The sequence below is a fragment of the Eurypyga helias genome, unplaced genomic scaffold, assembly GCF_000690775.1.
Source record: "Eurypyga helias isolate BGI_N326 unplaced genomic scaffold, ASM69077v1 scaffold45665, whole genome shotgun sequence".
Taxonomy (NCBI): Eukaryota; Metazoa; Chordata; class Aves; order Eurypygiformes; family Eurypygidae; genus Eurypyga; species Eurypyga helias.
Genome location: NW_010254272.1, coordinates 1 through 14312, shown reverse-complemented (window position 1 = coordinate 14312; position 14312 = coordinate 1). Strand labels below are relative to the sequence as shown.

The 14312-nt window shown below is 38.1% G+C and overlaps 1 protein-coding gene across 1 annotated transcript; it reads right to left on the bottom strand.

Moving 5' to 3' along the window:
- Window positions 1-586: 586 nt before the first annotated feature.
- CCDC53 (coiled-coil domain containing 53) lies at window positions 587-13017 on the bottom strand (the record flags this gene model as incomplete). Its single annotated transcript, XM_010152924.1, has 6 exons — window positions 587-765; window positions 4336-4400; window positions 8185-8295; window positions 9805-9933; window positions 10554-10619; window positions 12919-13017. Coding segments are annotated over 6 exons (555 nt in total), but the record flags the coding sequence as incomplete, so codon positions are not given.
- Window positions 13018-14312: the final 1295 nt, after the last annotated feature.

Below are 14312 nucleotides of genomic sequence, written 5' to 3'. Positions count from 1 at the left end.
CTGCTTCTGAACCTGTAACTTGAATTTGATAGATCAACTCATCTACAGAGCAGGAATTTCTTTAACAACTTTGTACAGACTCTAGCATGAAATTCAACAGCAGTATATACTTCGGAAACAGATGCAGATTGGGTTCTAATATATTTTCCACCTCTATTTCAGTTTCTTTCAAACACCATAAAACATCTGTGTAATTCTTGTTGTGTCACTTCAGAATACAGCATATTAGAAAAAAAATACAGTTCATCAGATTACAATTAAACAATTTCATTATGAAAAGTTACTTTACCTGTATGTTATGGGACAGAAAGAAGGCAACTTACAGTAGAAATGTCACATAGAAAATCCAGTAAGGATCAGAATGCAGTCTTAAGGACCTGGCGGTTTAGAAGTGTGGTATTTTTAGTTTTTTACAAAATAATTTCAGAAAAATCCAAAAGGAATCTGAAATGACTCTGCATAAAAGTCACAAGGATCTCACAACTAACTTCCATGGTGGAAAGGTACAGGCTGAAACACGGTGCCTGTTCAAGCCTTCTGGGAGAGAACACGGAGGATCTCAGTTTTTAAAACTGCTGCCGGATAAATCACATCACCCATGTGACTGATGCAAAACCGTTGCTGCTAAAGCTCCCAACACATCAGCACTTAACAGGTTTCCAGGGCCGAAGTCAGTCTCTTCAGTCACTAAATGAAGATTCACTATCAGAACTGCCTTCTGCATTTCCATCATCTCCCCAGGCGGGCACAGGGGCATTTGGGGTCCTGCAGGCAACAAAAACGTATGCTGTAAATCCTGGAAGGTGACTGGGAACACAATGCTGCTAAAGCTCCCAACACATCAGCACTTAACAGGTTTCCAGGGCCGAAGTCAGTCTCTTCAGTCACTAAATGAAGATTCACTATCAGAACTGCCTTCTGCATTTCCATCATCTCCCCAGGCGGGCACAGGGGCATTTGGGGTCCTGCAGGCAACAAAAACGTATGCTGTAAATCCTGGAAGGTGACTGGGAACACAAACAACTTAGCATGTAATGCTACTTCTGTCCTTCCCCTACAGCTGCGTGCGCGTTACATCTGCGAGAGGTGACACCTTAACCGCTCGCGGTTTACAGACTCGTCCCTCACCGGTACTGCTTCCCTGGGGGCTGAAAGATAAACACTAGAAACCGTAAGTCACTGGGCATCAAAACCCTGCAGACAGCAGTGTGAATGCACACCTCTGAGGCTATCAGAAATACCGACAGATCACTAAGAAGTGGCACACACTTGTAGAAAGAGGTGAAAAAGCAGGCAATACTGATTAAATCGTTTTTTTTTTTTTCAATCTTCAGAGGTTCAAGGGCTGAAAGGAACATGCTGTACACCATTAAGCAGTGTAAATAGTACATGAAAAAAATAAGACAGGAAATGAACAATATTGTATCCAACTAAAACTGCAGGGATAATTTAGAGAAGCAAAAAAGAATTACTCAGAGTGGAATTTGGCTAGGACACTGGGTTAAATTTGACATGCAAGAGCAGCCATGGGATTTTTATTGACTATAAATGATCAGATCTCTTGTATTTAGTTTTGATGAGAATACTTAAGATCGACCTTACCATTATGTCAAAACATTTGCTCTGGGAGTCTACTGGGAATGAAGGGGAGAGAAGCAAGCCATCTAGAGACTAACCAACCCCACTGACTGAAGATTCTGGCTCTCCCTGGAGTCTCCCTCCTCAGTATGTAACGAGCCTGACATTACAAGCAAGACTGAGCCTGGTAAATTCTGAAACCAAGGTAGAAAATAGAAACATAATTATACTTGGGGAAGGGGAAGAATGATCTTCACAGAAACTAGCTTCCTGCATGATAGTTAACTGCTCTCTTTGATAAAATATTACTTTTTAAACTAAGTCGACAATTATTCAGCTCATTGTTATTTATCTTGGGGCTACCCCTGTGTGTCAGGCCATAGAATTTCTTTTCTAACTTCAGTTCTATTTATTAGAATTTCTCTGTTGGAAATCTCTAAGGTGCCTCTGAAGTGATTCTAAACATTGTGGGTGCAAAAATGAGAAGTGCATTAAAGAACTGTAAGAGCACCTTGTCCCCCCGCTGCACACCTTCAGAATAAATTAAGAAAGCATTTGCTTTCTCATGCAAATACCACTTCACAATATTATTCCTTGTTGCCCTGGTAATGACAAAACACAAGAGCCGTGCAAAGACATGTGACCTGGAGAGACCAGTGCAAAAACTCTCCTCCAGTAAAGAGAGGAAGATGGCAATGAATTCCTTTAGTTCACGAGGGCAGGACAAACTCTCCTGGAGCTGTAGATAGGCTAAAGAGGAAGGATAAGAAATAAAACTTAAAAATAGACAAATTGGGAGGCTTGATAGAATAGGCAGTTTTCTAACTCTGTAAAAAGCTAAGAAAGGAGCAATAACAAAAGCAGAAGTAAAACAGCCAAAGGAAGAGAGAATAAACAACTCCATATTATTAGAATTAGCATCTCTGCAGCCACAGAAAAAACACGCTCAGCAAGTAGCTGGGAGAGTCTGCAGTAAGTGACTGAGCATACAGCAGAATGTACATTTTCCTAATTTTCACTGGGACTGAGTGAGCAGGCCTAGGGAACCTGAAGACCCAAGACACGTGGTGTGAATATAAAAGATGTCTATGATATTAAGACAAGCAAGCAAGAAGATTAAAAGAATGTTCACCCCTGACTCCTTGAAGTATTAAAAAAAAATTTCAAATAATATCAATACTTCAAAGAGGCATTATGCACCTTGCCAAACAATTAGCCTTCTTTAACCTTTGCTATATAGCTCTCAAACCAAAAAGATTTTGAAGAAAATCTGCCTAAGCATTAGCATTGCATGGAATCTTTGCAGATGGACTTTGAGACCAAAGCCCAAACACGTTCCATGAGCCCCAGTCCACAGTAATAATGTTTCTGTCTTAACCCAAACTACACAAACTGAAAGCAGGTACATTTTTTAGAAAGCTTTTGAAATTTTAACCTACTACCTTACTTTTATCCACTATAAAAATCCATCCAAGCACAAAGAAATGGCGGCATTTACAGAAATGTTTGAACCAGAAATACAGATTAAGAAATACAACAAATTTAACGCACACACAGCACAACCACGTTTGATAACCCTGTCTCAGACTTGAACGGGTTCTTACTTGCATTCTTTTTCTTACTTCTCTAACAGTAAAAATATCAAATGAGTAACTATATTAGGCTCATTTAGACAATCGGCATTAGCTGGGAGATGAAGTGACTCAACATGACACTTTGGTTTTCCTACATTTTTATTTATTTTATTAAACAAGTTGCTAGTTTCCAAATAAGCCTTTCCAAAATGTAAAAAGAGTTCACTGCAAAGGAAAAGAGGGTTCTAACACACTGACAGTTTCTGAAGACAATGCAAATGGTTTTCAAACAGTTTAGTGGCTACAATGTAAGAATGAAAGTTAGTATTTTTGTCAGTTTAACAAACTCTGTGAAATTGTACATTAAAACTAAACTATATGTCAAACGTAAAGTAAGCTTAAATTTCAAGCTCAAGGCCAGACAACTAGCTTTGAAAGTGAGTATCTATTCTTAGTAGTCTTCATCTCAGGTTAACTCCATCAACAGTCACAATTCCAAACCGCTGACATCAATTTCCACTGTCAGTGTTGAAGACAAGTTGTACACTCCATCTACTGAGGGAATCTGGAAACAACTATGTTGTCCCTCATGCATCCAGCAAAATAAAATAGAGTTTGTTCTTATTACTCTACAACGATGACATTTTAATATTGAAGTGTTGGAAGAAAATATCTGGGAAAAGCCTCATACTCTTAAACAGTACAGTGAAAGTGAGTACTGATGTATTATTTGGTTCCCCATTGCTAAATGCATGTTGTCAAATGTTACAAATGTCACTGCTATATCCTTCTCCTTGAACTGCACCACTTCGCTTGGCTTGGAAGAAGCCCTTCCACCTCCTCTCAAGTCTGAACGGTAAAGTCCTGCAATTTTGTGTTTGGGAGGGTGCAGTACCTACACATTTACACTCCAGTCTCTATTTCCTGGGCCTTGCCTTGCACTAGGCAGTACTGAAAAGACAGCTCATACTTGAGATTGCATCCCTCCTCCTTCAGTACTGATGCCCCTCTTCAGACCTGTAAAATGCTTAAAACGCTTTCCACAGAAGACTTGAAGACCTGTTCTAATGCTGATAATTTAGATTCACAATACCATAAATAAGATTTTCTAAGCATACCTTTTTCCAAGCTTTTTAAGCACACGGTTGCATTGCAGCCCTACTGAAAGTTGCAAATTACTTACTCAAGAAGATCTGGGTTCAGCCCTTCAGAAATCATTTTGTTTCGTATTGCCATTACAGGAACACCCTGTGTAGGAGGAAGAATGATATGAAACTACTGGACACAACCAGGTGAACTAAATTCCACAGGTTCTTTTAGGCTACACTTTCATACAAATTTATCCATATCACTTGTTGAACACAAGCATGGAATGTAATCTCAGCTGCCCTCAGTACGAACCTAGAAGCAAGAAGTGGTTGAGATCTAAGGCCCTTTCAATTCTTGTTTTACTTATGGCAAAACATCTAGAGAAAGTTGCAGGGCGAGAATCAGGTATGGGCAGATATATTTGCAATTCATGCAGACAAAATCAGGACACTGAATTTATGTGTATGATGAGAATGTGAAGAAAGCACAAAGCAGAGCAAAGACAGCACAGAACAGTTGTGCTAGAAAGATGAAGACGACTTGGACAGGCTAAAGGTGTAGCCACAGAGGGAGGAAAACCAGGGAATGCATCTGCTACAGCTCCAGAAGGATATCTTAAGGCAGTGTTAAAATTTGAAAAAGCATGCAGAAAAAAGCAAACAGGACATGAAAACAGAAGCACAATTTAAAAGTGATTCCTCTGAATAAAAGCGCTTGTGCAGTCAGGCTTGAATCTTCTGTGACTTGTGGACAGATTTCAGCCAACTATGTACGTGTTAAAAAAAATTCCTTCCTTTCACTGCAAGTCCTTCCACAGCTTCTGCACTTTATTTTATTCAGCAACACCTAAACATCCCCTCATCTTGGATTGCATACCAAGAACACTTTGACCCACGTCCTCTTATGAGATACATTCCAACAAACTGCTCCTATGTTTCCACTAGAGTTGCTCAAAGACAACTTGTTGCTTTGCCATCCTCTCTTGCAAACCATCAGAAACACCATCTGGATCACTGCATGCCAAGATAGAAGGGAAAAAAAAAAAACTAAAACAACCAAAAAAATTAAAACCCACAACCAAAAGAGGATACAATTTCTGATTTCCAGGAGACAAAGCTACTGGTGGTTTAGGAAAGTCAGGAGAGAACTCACAACCCAAATGAAAAGCAGTATAGGATTCTTTTGGCAAGGGACAAATACCTTTTGTCCACACTAAGTAAAAGAGTGTTAGAATAAAAGGCAGCCATGACTAATGTTTCAGAGCAGCATGTGGTACTAGTGACAGCTGCACTAGCTACCTGGCACAGTGAGAAGCTAATCCAGTTCCCTTACTGTGTTTTCCTTGTGAAGTTTAACAGTAAGGATCACAATGAAGTCTTTTGCATCAAGATTCTGGAACAGCAGAGACAGGTACTTAGTATTAGCAATCTATCAGGCATTATTGGCAGAAATGTGACTCAAATAGTTGTGAAGTATTAGCTTCTAATAAAGAATTTCTCAGTAATTCCCAACTGATGTATACTGCAAAGGCAGAAAACATTTGAGTATTTAATGACAGTTTAAACTATTCACTTATTCTAGTACAGATTTGGTCAACGGGGATGCTGTGTCTATACACCGTCTTGTGCTATCTGATACCTCTGACTGTTCTTAGGGCTCCTTTCCTCAGCTCAGAAGTCACTGATGAACTGATTATGCAGCAATTCAAACCATGTGAAAACCTGACTGAGTCAGATTAGGCAAAGCAGAACTTTGCCTCAACGAAATCCTTGCTCTCAATGAAAGGGAGTTGGCTATAGGAACTTCTAAGAATGAATTACAAACTGTTAGTTTTTATGTTCACACTTGGAGATGTGTTTTATTCCAAAATGTATGTATCAAAATACGTAAGAAAAAAACCTCTCAGTAGACAGATCATATCACAGATTTACAAAATTAATCTTAAATTTAATCAAAATACCCTTTAATACACTTTTTTTACCTGAAGGAAAATAAGATTGTACCTCTTTGTGATACAATTAGGACATAACAATCACTTTATCTTTCATACTTTCAGAAATTTTAATCTGGAGAATCAAAGCCTACTGTGTGACTTAATACTGCTGTGACCCTAAACCTTACTAAAATGAAGCAGACTCTTAAATCCGAAGAGTGAGTACTCTGAGCAAACAGAGTACTGTCTGCTGAAACAGCACAGGTGTACGTTTCTAACATAGGAGCCAATACTAAGTTTCCATCGCCTTTGCCTCTGCCCATTTAAGACTTGAAATAATCTGAATCACTACACATCCTACACTGTGTCCCCAGCCCTACTCCCAGCCTGGTCCTGCAGCACAGGAAGTGTGCAGGCCCGGGAGAAGCCACGGTGCTGGTAGCAATCTTGTTGCAAAATAGGTTTTGGTTCACCATAGTGCAGAAAGAGGTCACACATCATCAGTGCTGGCAAATCCTGAAAATCAGTGCACTCTCCATGTTTGGTTTTTATTTCAGTCTGTTAAAGCAAGGATTGATCTCTATCAGGCCAGCCAGTATCTTGGCGTCTACACAGTCATGTTTGGTGTTTACAATCAAGTAAGAATATTTGTACTTTAAACATGAAGTTTATCTGAAATTGTAGACTGCTCCTCTCAAACTGTCAACAGAAGTGTTCTGAACGTTTATTGTAGCAAATATGATGTTGCTTTCACAAGGTTTGCTAAAATGTTGTTGTATATTTTAAAAAGTACGACTATAGTATGCACAACTGCACTCCATCAAAATGAATGTTACTATTTCATTTAACAGCTAACCTTAGCGAAAAAGAAAGCTCTTCACAGTGCAAATTCTTAAATACTACAAATACTGTGAGCAATAAATGATCAGTTCAAACAAATCTTTGGCTAGAAACTTAATTCGGGCAAATAAATGACACTAACTGAAATACTTGACTGGATGAGAAGACAAGTTTGGCAAATACAAAAACACACATTAATTTGTAGTATGTTAGTTTGACTTTCCTACCACACTGTTTACAACTGGCAGAAGAGTCACCAGGAACTGCCAGTACAAAGGATAAATGTGGAAAGTGAGATCTCACTCCTTTAGCAGTCACCAAAAAAAAAAAAAAAGCTGAAGTAATTAGACCATCCAGCACTTTCACATCCACTTTGAAGCCTGGCATTAAATCAACACACTAACATAGTGTTCTGCTCTCTGCTACTACCCTACTGCTTGGTTTTCCAAATGGTTTGTAATAAGCTACCCATGAGGTGCCAATTTGTGATTCAAATGAAAAATAAGGCCTGGAACATTACCCAAAGTACCAAGCACACCAATTGTAATAACTGCTCTGAAGAGGGAGTGAAACCATGAAGTTAATTTAACAACCAATATTTTACTAATACTGTGACATATTTTCCAGAATTACAACATATATTTCAGAGGAAAATTTCCACTGACAGCTTGAAAATAAAGACCTTTTTTTTTATTTGTTCCCAGTCTCATATTTAATTTTGTGGCTGTCAAAAAAAGCTCTTTAAAAAGCTCACCAAGAGTCTCCCATTCACCTTTTCACCCCTTCATTAGTTTTCACTCATGGAAATACTGAGATTACATTCATTCATTTTCTATTTATCTGTAATAAAAATAATTTATCTGCCACTTTCAGTGGCATCTTCTGTGAATCCAGCTAATACTACTCTGCATTTACACATCTTCACACTTTCGGTTCACAAGTATATTGGCAGAATTTTGTAGAAAGATCTTGCCTGACACTGTCCAAGGGAATACATTTACAGGAACTCATTTATTAGAGAAGATGGGCTAGAAATATGGTGATGTTATCCTAGCTTAAAGATTACTGATGCAATATATGTCTTCAGACATTTAACGCTCACTTACAGCTGTGTGACGTTCCACCTCAAAATAATGGACTATCCAAAGAATGATAAGAGAACTGACTTACCACTTGTACCATTTTGAGGTATCTGGCATATCTTGGATCCTTGGCCACAGTTCTGACATTTTCTGTTACCACCTCTGTTTTCTGTAACCCTTCTTCAGGTATATTGTTCTGCTGCATATGAAGAAGATAACACTTCAGTGGTTAGGTAGCCGACCAGAATCATGGACACACTGCAATCCCTAAAATTTGGAATTTAAGCATAAAGTGCAACTCTTCTTACAACAAGATTATTCTGATCTACACTCACAGTATTAGAGATTTCCAAGATGCATGAACACACACAAAAAAGCTCTTTCATTATTGTTATGAATGTGACTTTCTACTTTTAGTCACAGTTTTAAGTTATTGCATATTACATTAAAAAATTAGCTCATAACAGCCCTACTAAGTTTGGTTTATTTAATGAATAAAACAAAACTGAATTTAAATTTTCACTTTACATGAAACAAATTTTTTAAGTTTTATACCTATGTATCTATCTCCTCTAGTGGTCCAACACCTTTTTCCCTCAAAATAAATATTTGATTCCCTAACATGTTTCATACAGCTCATATAGCTTTTAAACTATATGTTTTAGTATAAATCATTAAGCTACAGGATAAAATAATGAAAGCAAAGAATCCTTGTTACCAATTAATTAAAAAATAAGAGAATTATAAGAAGCTATTGTACTATTTAAAGAGAAAACTGTGTATTTGCTATTAAACTATTTGAAAGTAGCATTGGAAACCTCCTTTCAGAACTATTTGTCCCTACTGTAACACTGGAGAGGAGGAACATTTTAAAGAAAACAAAATAACCAGGAGTCATTCTCTACCAGACTGAAATATGCAAGGCAACCTGTCCCTTCTGTCTCCCCTGTTGCTGGCTGCACGTCAGAGTTACCATCTTTAGCAGGCAGGGAAAGGCAGCAGCGTACTCCAGCTACGGCTGCTCTGCAGCAACTGCCACCAAATAAGAGAATGAGCAGAGATTGGAACTGGAGATTTCAAGAAAAGAAACTATGATGGGCAACTGGGGAAAGAACTCCATCTACAAATGAGCCAGAAAGCTTCACTTAGTGAAGTGGTGATCACCGGATTGAAGTCAGGATTAAAAAAAGCAATGAAACACAAAAAACACCAACAAAAAAAACCTAAATACAAGGATAGGATTGTAATGTTGGCCACTTACAATAAGCTGGCATTTTCTGTATATAGATGATAATATATAGAAAACATTCACTGTAACAACCTCTTTAAAATAGTGTATGCTAGAAACTCCAATACAAGCTAAAAGCTCACATTCTAAAGGAAGGAGAAAAGAGTTGGAATTATATGAATCAAAGCATTATTTTCATTCATCACCTTCGCAGTCACCTTCCTTTCCCATGACTGAAGAAGGAGGCGTTTACCTTTAGATATGAGCTAGTTCTAATTATTTAAGCCATATATTCAAAACTGAGTATACCCTTTCTTAAGTCACTTGTAACAGTTTCATTAGTGAAAAACGTAGTTTTAGATCATTACAGTTGATTGCTGTCTTCCAAGAGACTTGCTTCTCCCTTCTATCTCACCTGAGACTAGAAACTTGTCACAGAGAGGTACATTCTTCAACGTATCAGTCACCCTCATTACTTACTCCAGACTGAGGCGATACAGCTGTCTGTTGATCCGTTGTAGCCTGTGCCACAGGACCATTTGTAACACCGTTCATATTTGCAGTGGACACTTCAAATTTGACATCTTCTAGGCCAGGAATAGATGACAACTGAACGTAGAAAACATCACCACATAAGCAAGGAGCACGTCAGAAGCCTGCGCGCACCGTAACACGTGATACGCTGCTTACCACATAATCCCCAGGAAGGTTTCACATCAGCAAAACCGTACCTCTTTATCTTTCTTATCCCAGTTGAAACCCTTACAGTCTGGTTTTGCTTTACAAAGGCAAGCAAAAATTTATTAAGAGTTTGCATGGCAAATGGAATTTCGTACCGTACCACCGCAGCACAAGTTGCATACTTTGATATGAGAAAACTTCTGTTTCCTTAAAATCAAGCATTGCAATAAAATCAACACAAGTAAGCTGCCATGTAGTTCCACTGCCCTTTCACAAACCAAATGCTCCTTTCCTGCTCAATATGCTTAGCAGAGACAATCCCAATACTTCCACTGTGGGCTGTTGGTTCCTTTCTTCTGTATCAGCAACAGGTTCAAATGTTACATAATGTAAGTGGCAAGGAATGCAGAGAACTGCCATGAGAGCATTTTGTATTATCTCCTTCAAATCATTACGAAACCTCATTTACTCAATTCAGACCATGAAAAGGAAGCATGTAATCAAGGAGGCTGTCACTAACAGAAGACAAAGTCTGTACACATACAAACCTTTGCATCCAAAATATTGAGTGTTGTTTCAATTTGTTGGATACGGAGAGAGAGTGCAGACAATTTCTAGAATAGAAAACAATTAGGACGTGAAAACACTCCCCTAAGCCACTTGTACATATAAACTGGTCACATCTAGCTAAGCAAAATCACTTCTGCCTTCTACCTGCTGGAGGCAGGGTAGAGCGTAAATGACATGGTAACATTATGAAATAAAGGAAGCAATGACATCCCTTTTTAGTACAGTAGCTACAGTGGTTCAAATTTTAAATAATTTTACTAGGCAGTTAGTTTTCCCAAGTAATGCCTGACAGAAATGAAGATAGAGTATGTCGAAAAGAAAGCCAAAGTAAATAGCTTTGGTATTACTTTGGGCAACTGGAGAATGATGTTAGGCATACTGTACTCTCACAGTTACCAAAACATCCTTCTTCAAAGCTTTTTCTAAATGTGGAAGATGAAAAAACGCAACTTGTGCGTATGTGACAGAGCAAATACAGAGTAGAAAAATCTGATAAATAACACAGCAGGTGACTGAAAGTCCTATATTGTCAAAATGCAGTGAACAAGAACTAACCAGAAGCTCTATATGCTCCAGTTGCACCACCATCTAATTTTGACACTTCAAAAAAAGAAAAAAAACAACTTAAGTTCTAAATTACCCTATAAGAACTGTCACTCTTTTAACTAATCACTACCATACTCCATCAGACCTGTCCAAGTGAAGTTGGCTAGCATGCTGGCTGGCAGATACGTACCACTCTGACAGCTTGCTGGCACGTTGGCAAGATTCTGCCTGGCTCTGAAGCAGAACTTTAACACCCTAAGAAAATGGCAGTTCTGCCAATACGCTAGGAAAAGTAAAAAGAGACTGACAGGAGTTAGTCTTTTTGGATAGTGCATCGACTTGTTTACAGATGGTTCTTTGTTCATGAAGGGGAGTTAGTTCCTACGAAAAGGAACTATGTGCCCTACATGTAGCTGGGGAAAGGGGAGGAAAGATGTACCAAAGACAGTTATATAACTTCCCGGGTCAGTTTGACTAGACAAGAGCCGAGAAACTTAAGAGTTAAGGATGGTCTCAGCCCTAATTTTGAACTTCTTGGCTTCTGCTGATTTACACTGGGACCTTCCACATTAAAACCACTTCTGTACTTCATAAATACAAAAAACTTTTCAAGGAGTTTGTAAAGCAACTATTTAGTCTCTTGGGTAACAAGACGTTTAGGTTAACTAATAACTGTTTTATTAAGTAGACTTCACAACGTTGCTACGTGCTCAAGATGGCTTTAAATACATGTGTTCTGATTTCCATAGTGCCTGTGTAAGTGGTAATATTGAGATCACGTGACCACCGAGTTTTGGAGAACTGACAACAGCATCACCGGGCAGTTACACTGTCCCACCTATCAAGTTACAGTAAGTTTAAAAATCTAGGAAATAATCACGTTTTTCCCTCTGAAGCTCTGTATGTTGATGTGGTAGCCAAACTTCATACTTGTCATGGGCCTGGCTCTAAACTTTACTAACGAATCACAGAATTTCTCAGATTACATGGCTTAGTCTAATTGCATCTGACTGCTGCCCTAACCCTGCTGGCTGGGGCTGTAGAGCAGTCTTTGTTGAATAAACTAGCAAATAGTCACAAAAAACCCACTAATGACAAAAAGGTTAAGCTCAATGTAACATTAGAAAAAACCCTTTCTACAAGGGAGGAAGCACTCTTGCCCTGTTCAGTGGACAATTCCAGTCCCGTCAGGCTGGTATATTGACACTAAAGTCACCACAAAAACTTATTAACACTAAATATTTTTATTTTTTTTCTTTTTACAAGACACTAAAATTAACTGCTTCATGTTCCATACTAATCACTTGCCAAAAACTGTCTTTTTTTCCACATGAAACTTCTTTACATTCAGAGCTCAGTGTATCATCCTTTTAAACTAAAGGTGGTAAAATGTGAAAGCAAATTTTGATGCAATATCCTAGGACACAGATGAGAGGGATACTGACTGTCAAAATGGATTCAGCACCATAGGAATGTGGCAACCTTCTCCCAAAATAAGATGATATCCACAGATGGAGCTGCTCAGAACAAATTCCACGTATCAAAAAGTTCAAAGACTGTGCCAAATGCAAAAGCTTAAGGAAACAGGATTAAGTGTGGTATAATCAGCAGTTCATGTGGATATCTTGGGGAAAAAAAATCTGTCTTAAGCACTCACTCAAGGAAAACCTTGAGCAGAAAGCAGACTAATTTTTTGGTTTAAGCTACCAGTATTATTGCACCAAATTCAGTGAATGGTTCTCATTTCTAGGATTTTTTTCACTGTATAATAGACAGCTGGGAAAAAAATAAACATACCTCTTCACAAACAGTAGAAAAGCGGTTGAGAAACTGCACTGTGTGAACCACAAACTGATTTAGAAATGCTACAGTTCTTTTCTGCTGAATTGCAGGAACCTGCAATAAATAACATGAGAAATTTAGATTATACATAGATGTCAATTCTCACATTTGGATTCAAAGACCTGTTTAAAACTGCAATTGTTTTAGAATAAATTATTTTAGAAACGTGCCTGAAGTGTGCTTGCTACAAATGCATATATACACAATTTTTAATATATATACATATACATGTACACAAATCTTTTTCACTAAAATATCTACTAAAATGACAATTAAAAAGTTGCAGGACACACAGGAAAGGCAACAAGATCCACATAAAGGAAGGACAGTTATCTTATTTGAGAAAACACTTTTAGGTGAAATTGTGAACATATCTGAAAATCAGTGTTAAAATTTTTAAAAAACAGAGAGGAAAAATGAAAATCTTTCCTTCTGAGGCTTAAGAAGGAAAAGCAAATGTAGTCATCTATACAAATATTTAGTTACAAATACCGTAATAAAAAATAAAGAGTAGTGAAACTGTTGTCTCAGTCTTTAGTGGCCCCTGTACTTTTTCTTATTTGCTAGCCCAGAGTATCCCAAAATTCCACTTCAGTGTCACTCCTCCAAGTCAGACCTAACGCACACCTACTTTCCACACTAAAAGGTAGAACGTTATGTTTGTTAAAAAAAATAAAGTCTGGTGCTCGTAACATAACAGACAGTTGGCCTTTTCATTTAAACTGTTGTACAAGACTGGAATTAGAAACATACACACAAATGTTTATAAAATTATAGTGCCTCAGGGTTAATTACCTTGGACAACTGTTTAAGTCTTAAACTTCACACAGGAAATTACTCTGTGGAATTGTAATTGGTGAAAATGAAGGATTTAGAAGGAAAAATACTTGCAGCCAAGCTTCAGCCGCACAGAACAGTTTGTGAGTGTAGTGACTCTCTGGTCTTCACCTCTTCTTTGGGCCTCTGTTAGCATAGCCATTCACTACTTTGCCCATATTAAGACAACCTGATTTTTCTGGTGAGACTTCTGTTGCTATTATCTCAAGTTTTCATTCTGTGCAAAAACTGCACAACAGGGTTTGTTAACATTCAACTCGGTAGTTCCAAAACTGTCAAACAGTGCTTACGACATTGTCAGAAACATACGGGGTAGCACAGGGGATGGAAAGATCACGGAGGCAACTAGAACTGTCTGATCTTTATGCTCTGTGTGTGAGAAACAAAGCTAAAACGTTTTTGCGTCACTGAAAGACATGAATAAGCAGCTTTGCACAGGATTTGGCTCACAGTTCTAAGGCTGAAATGGCTTAGCTTTTAGATACAACGCTACCACAGAAGCTGTAACAAAC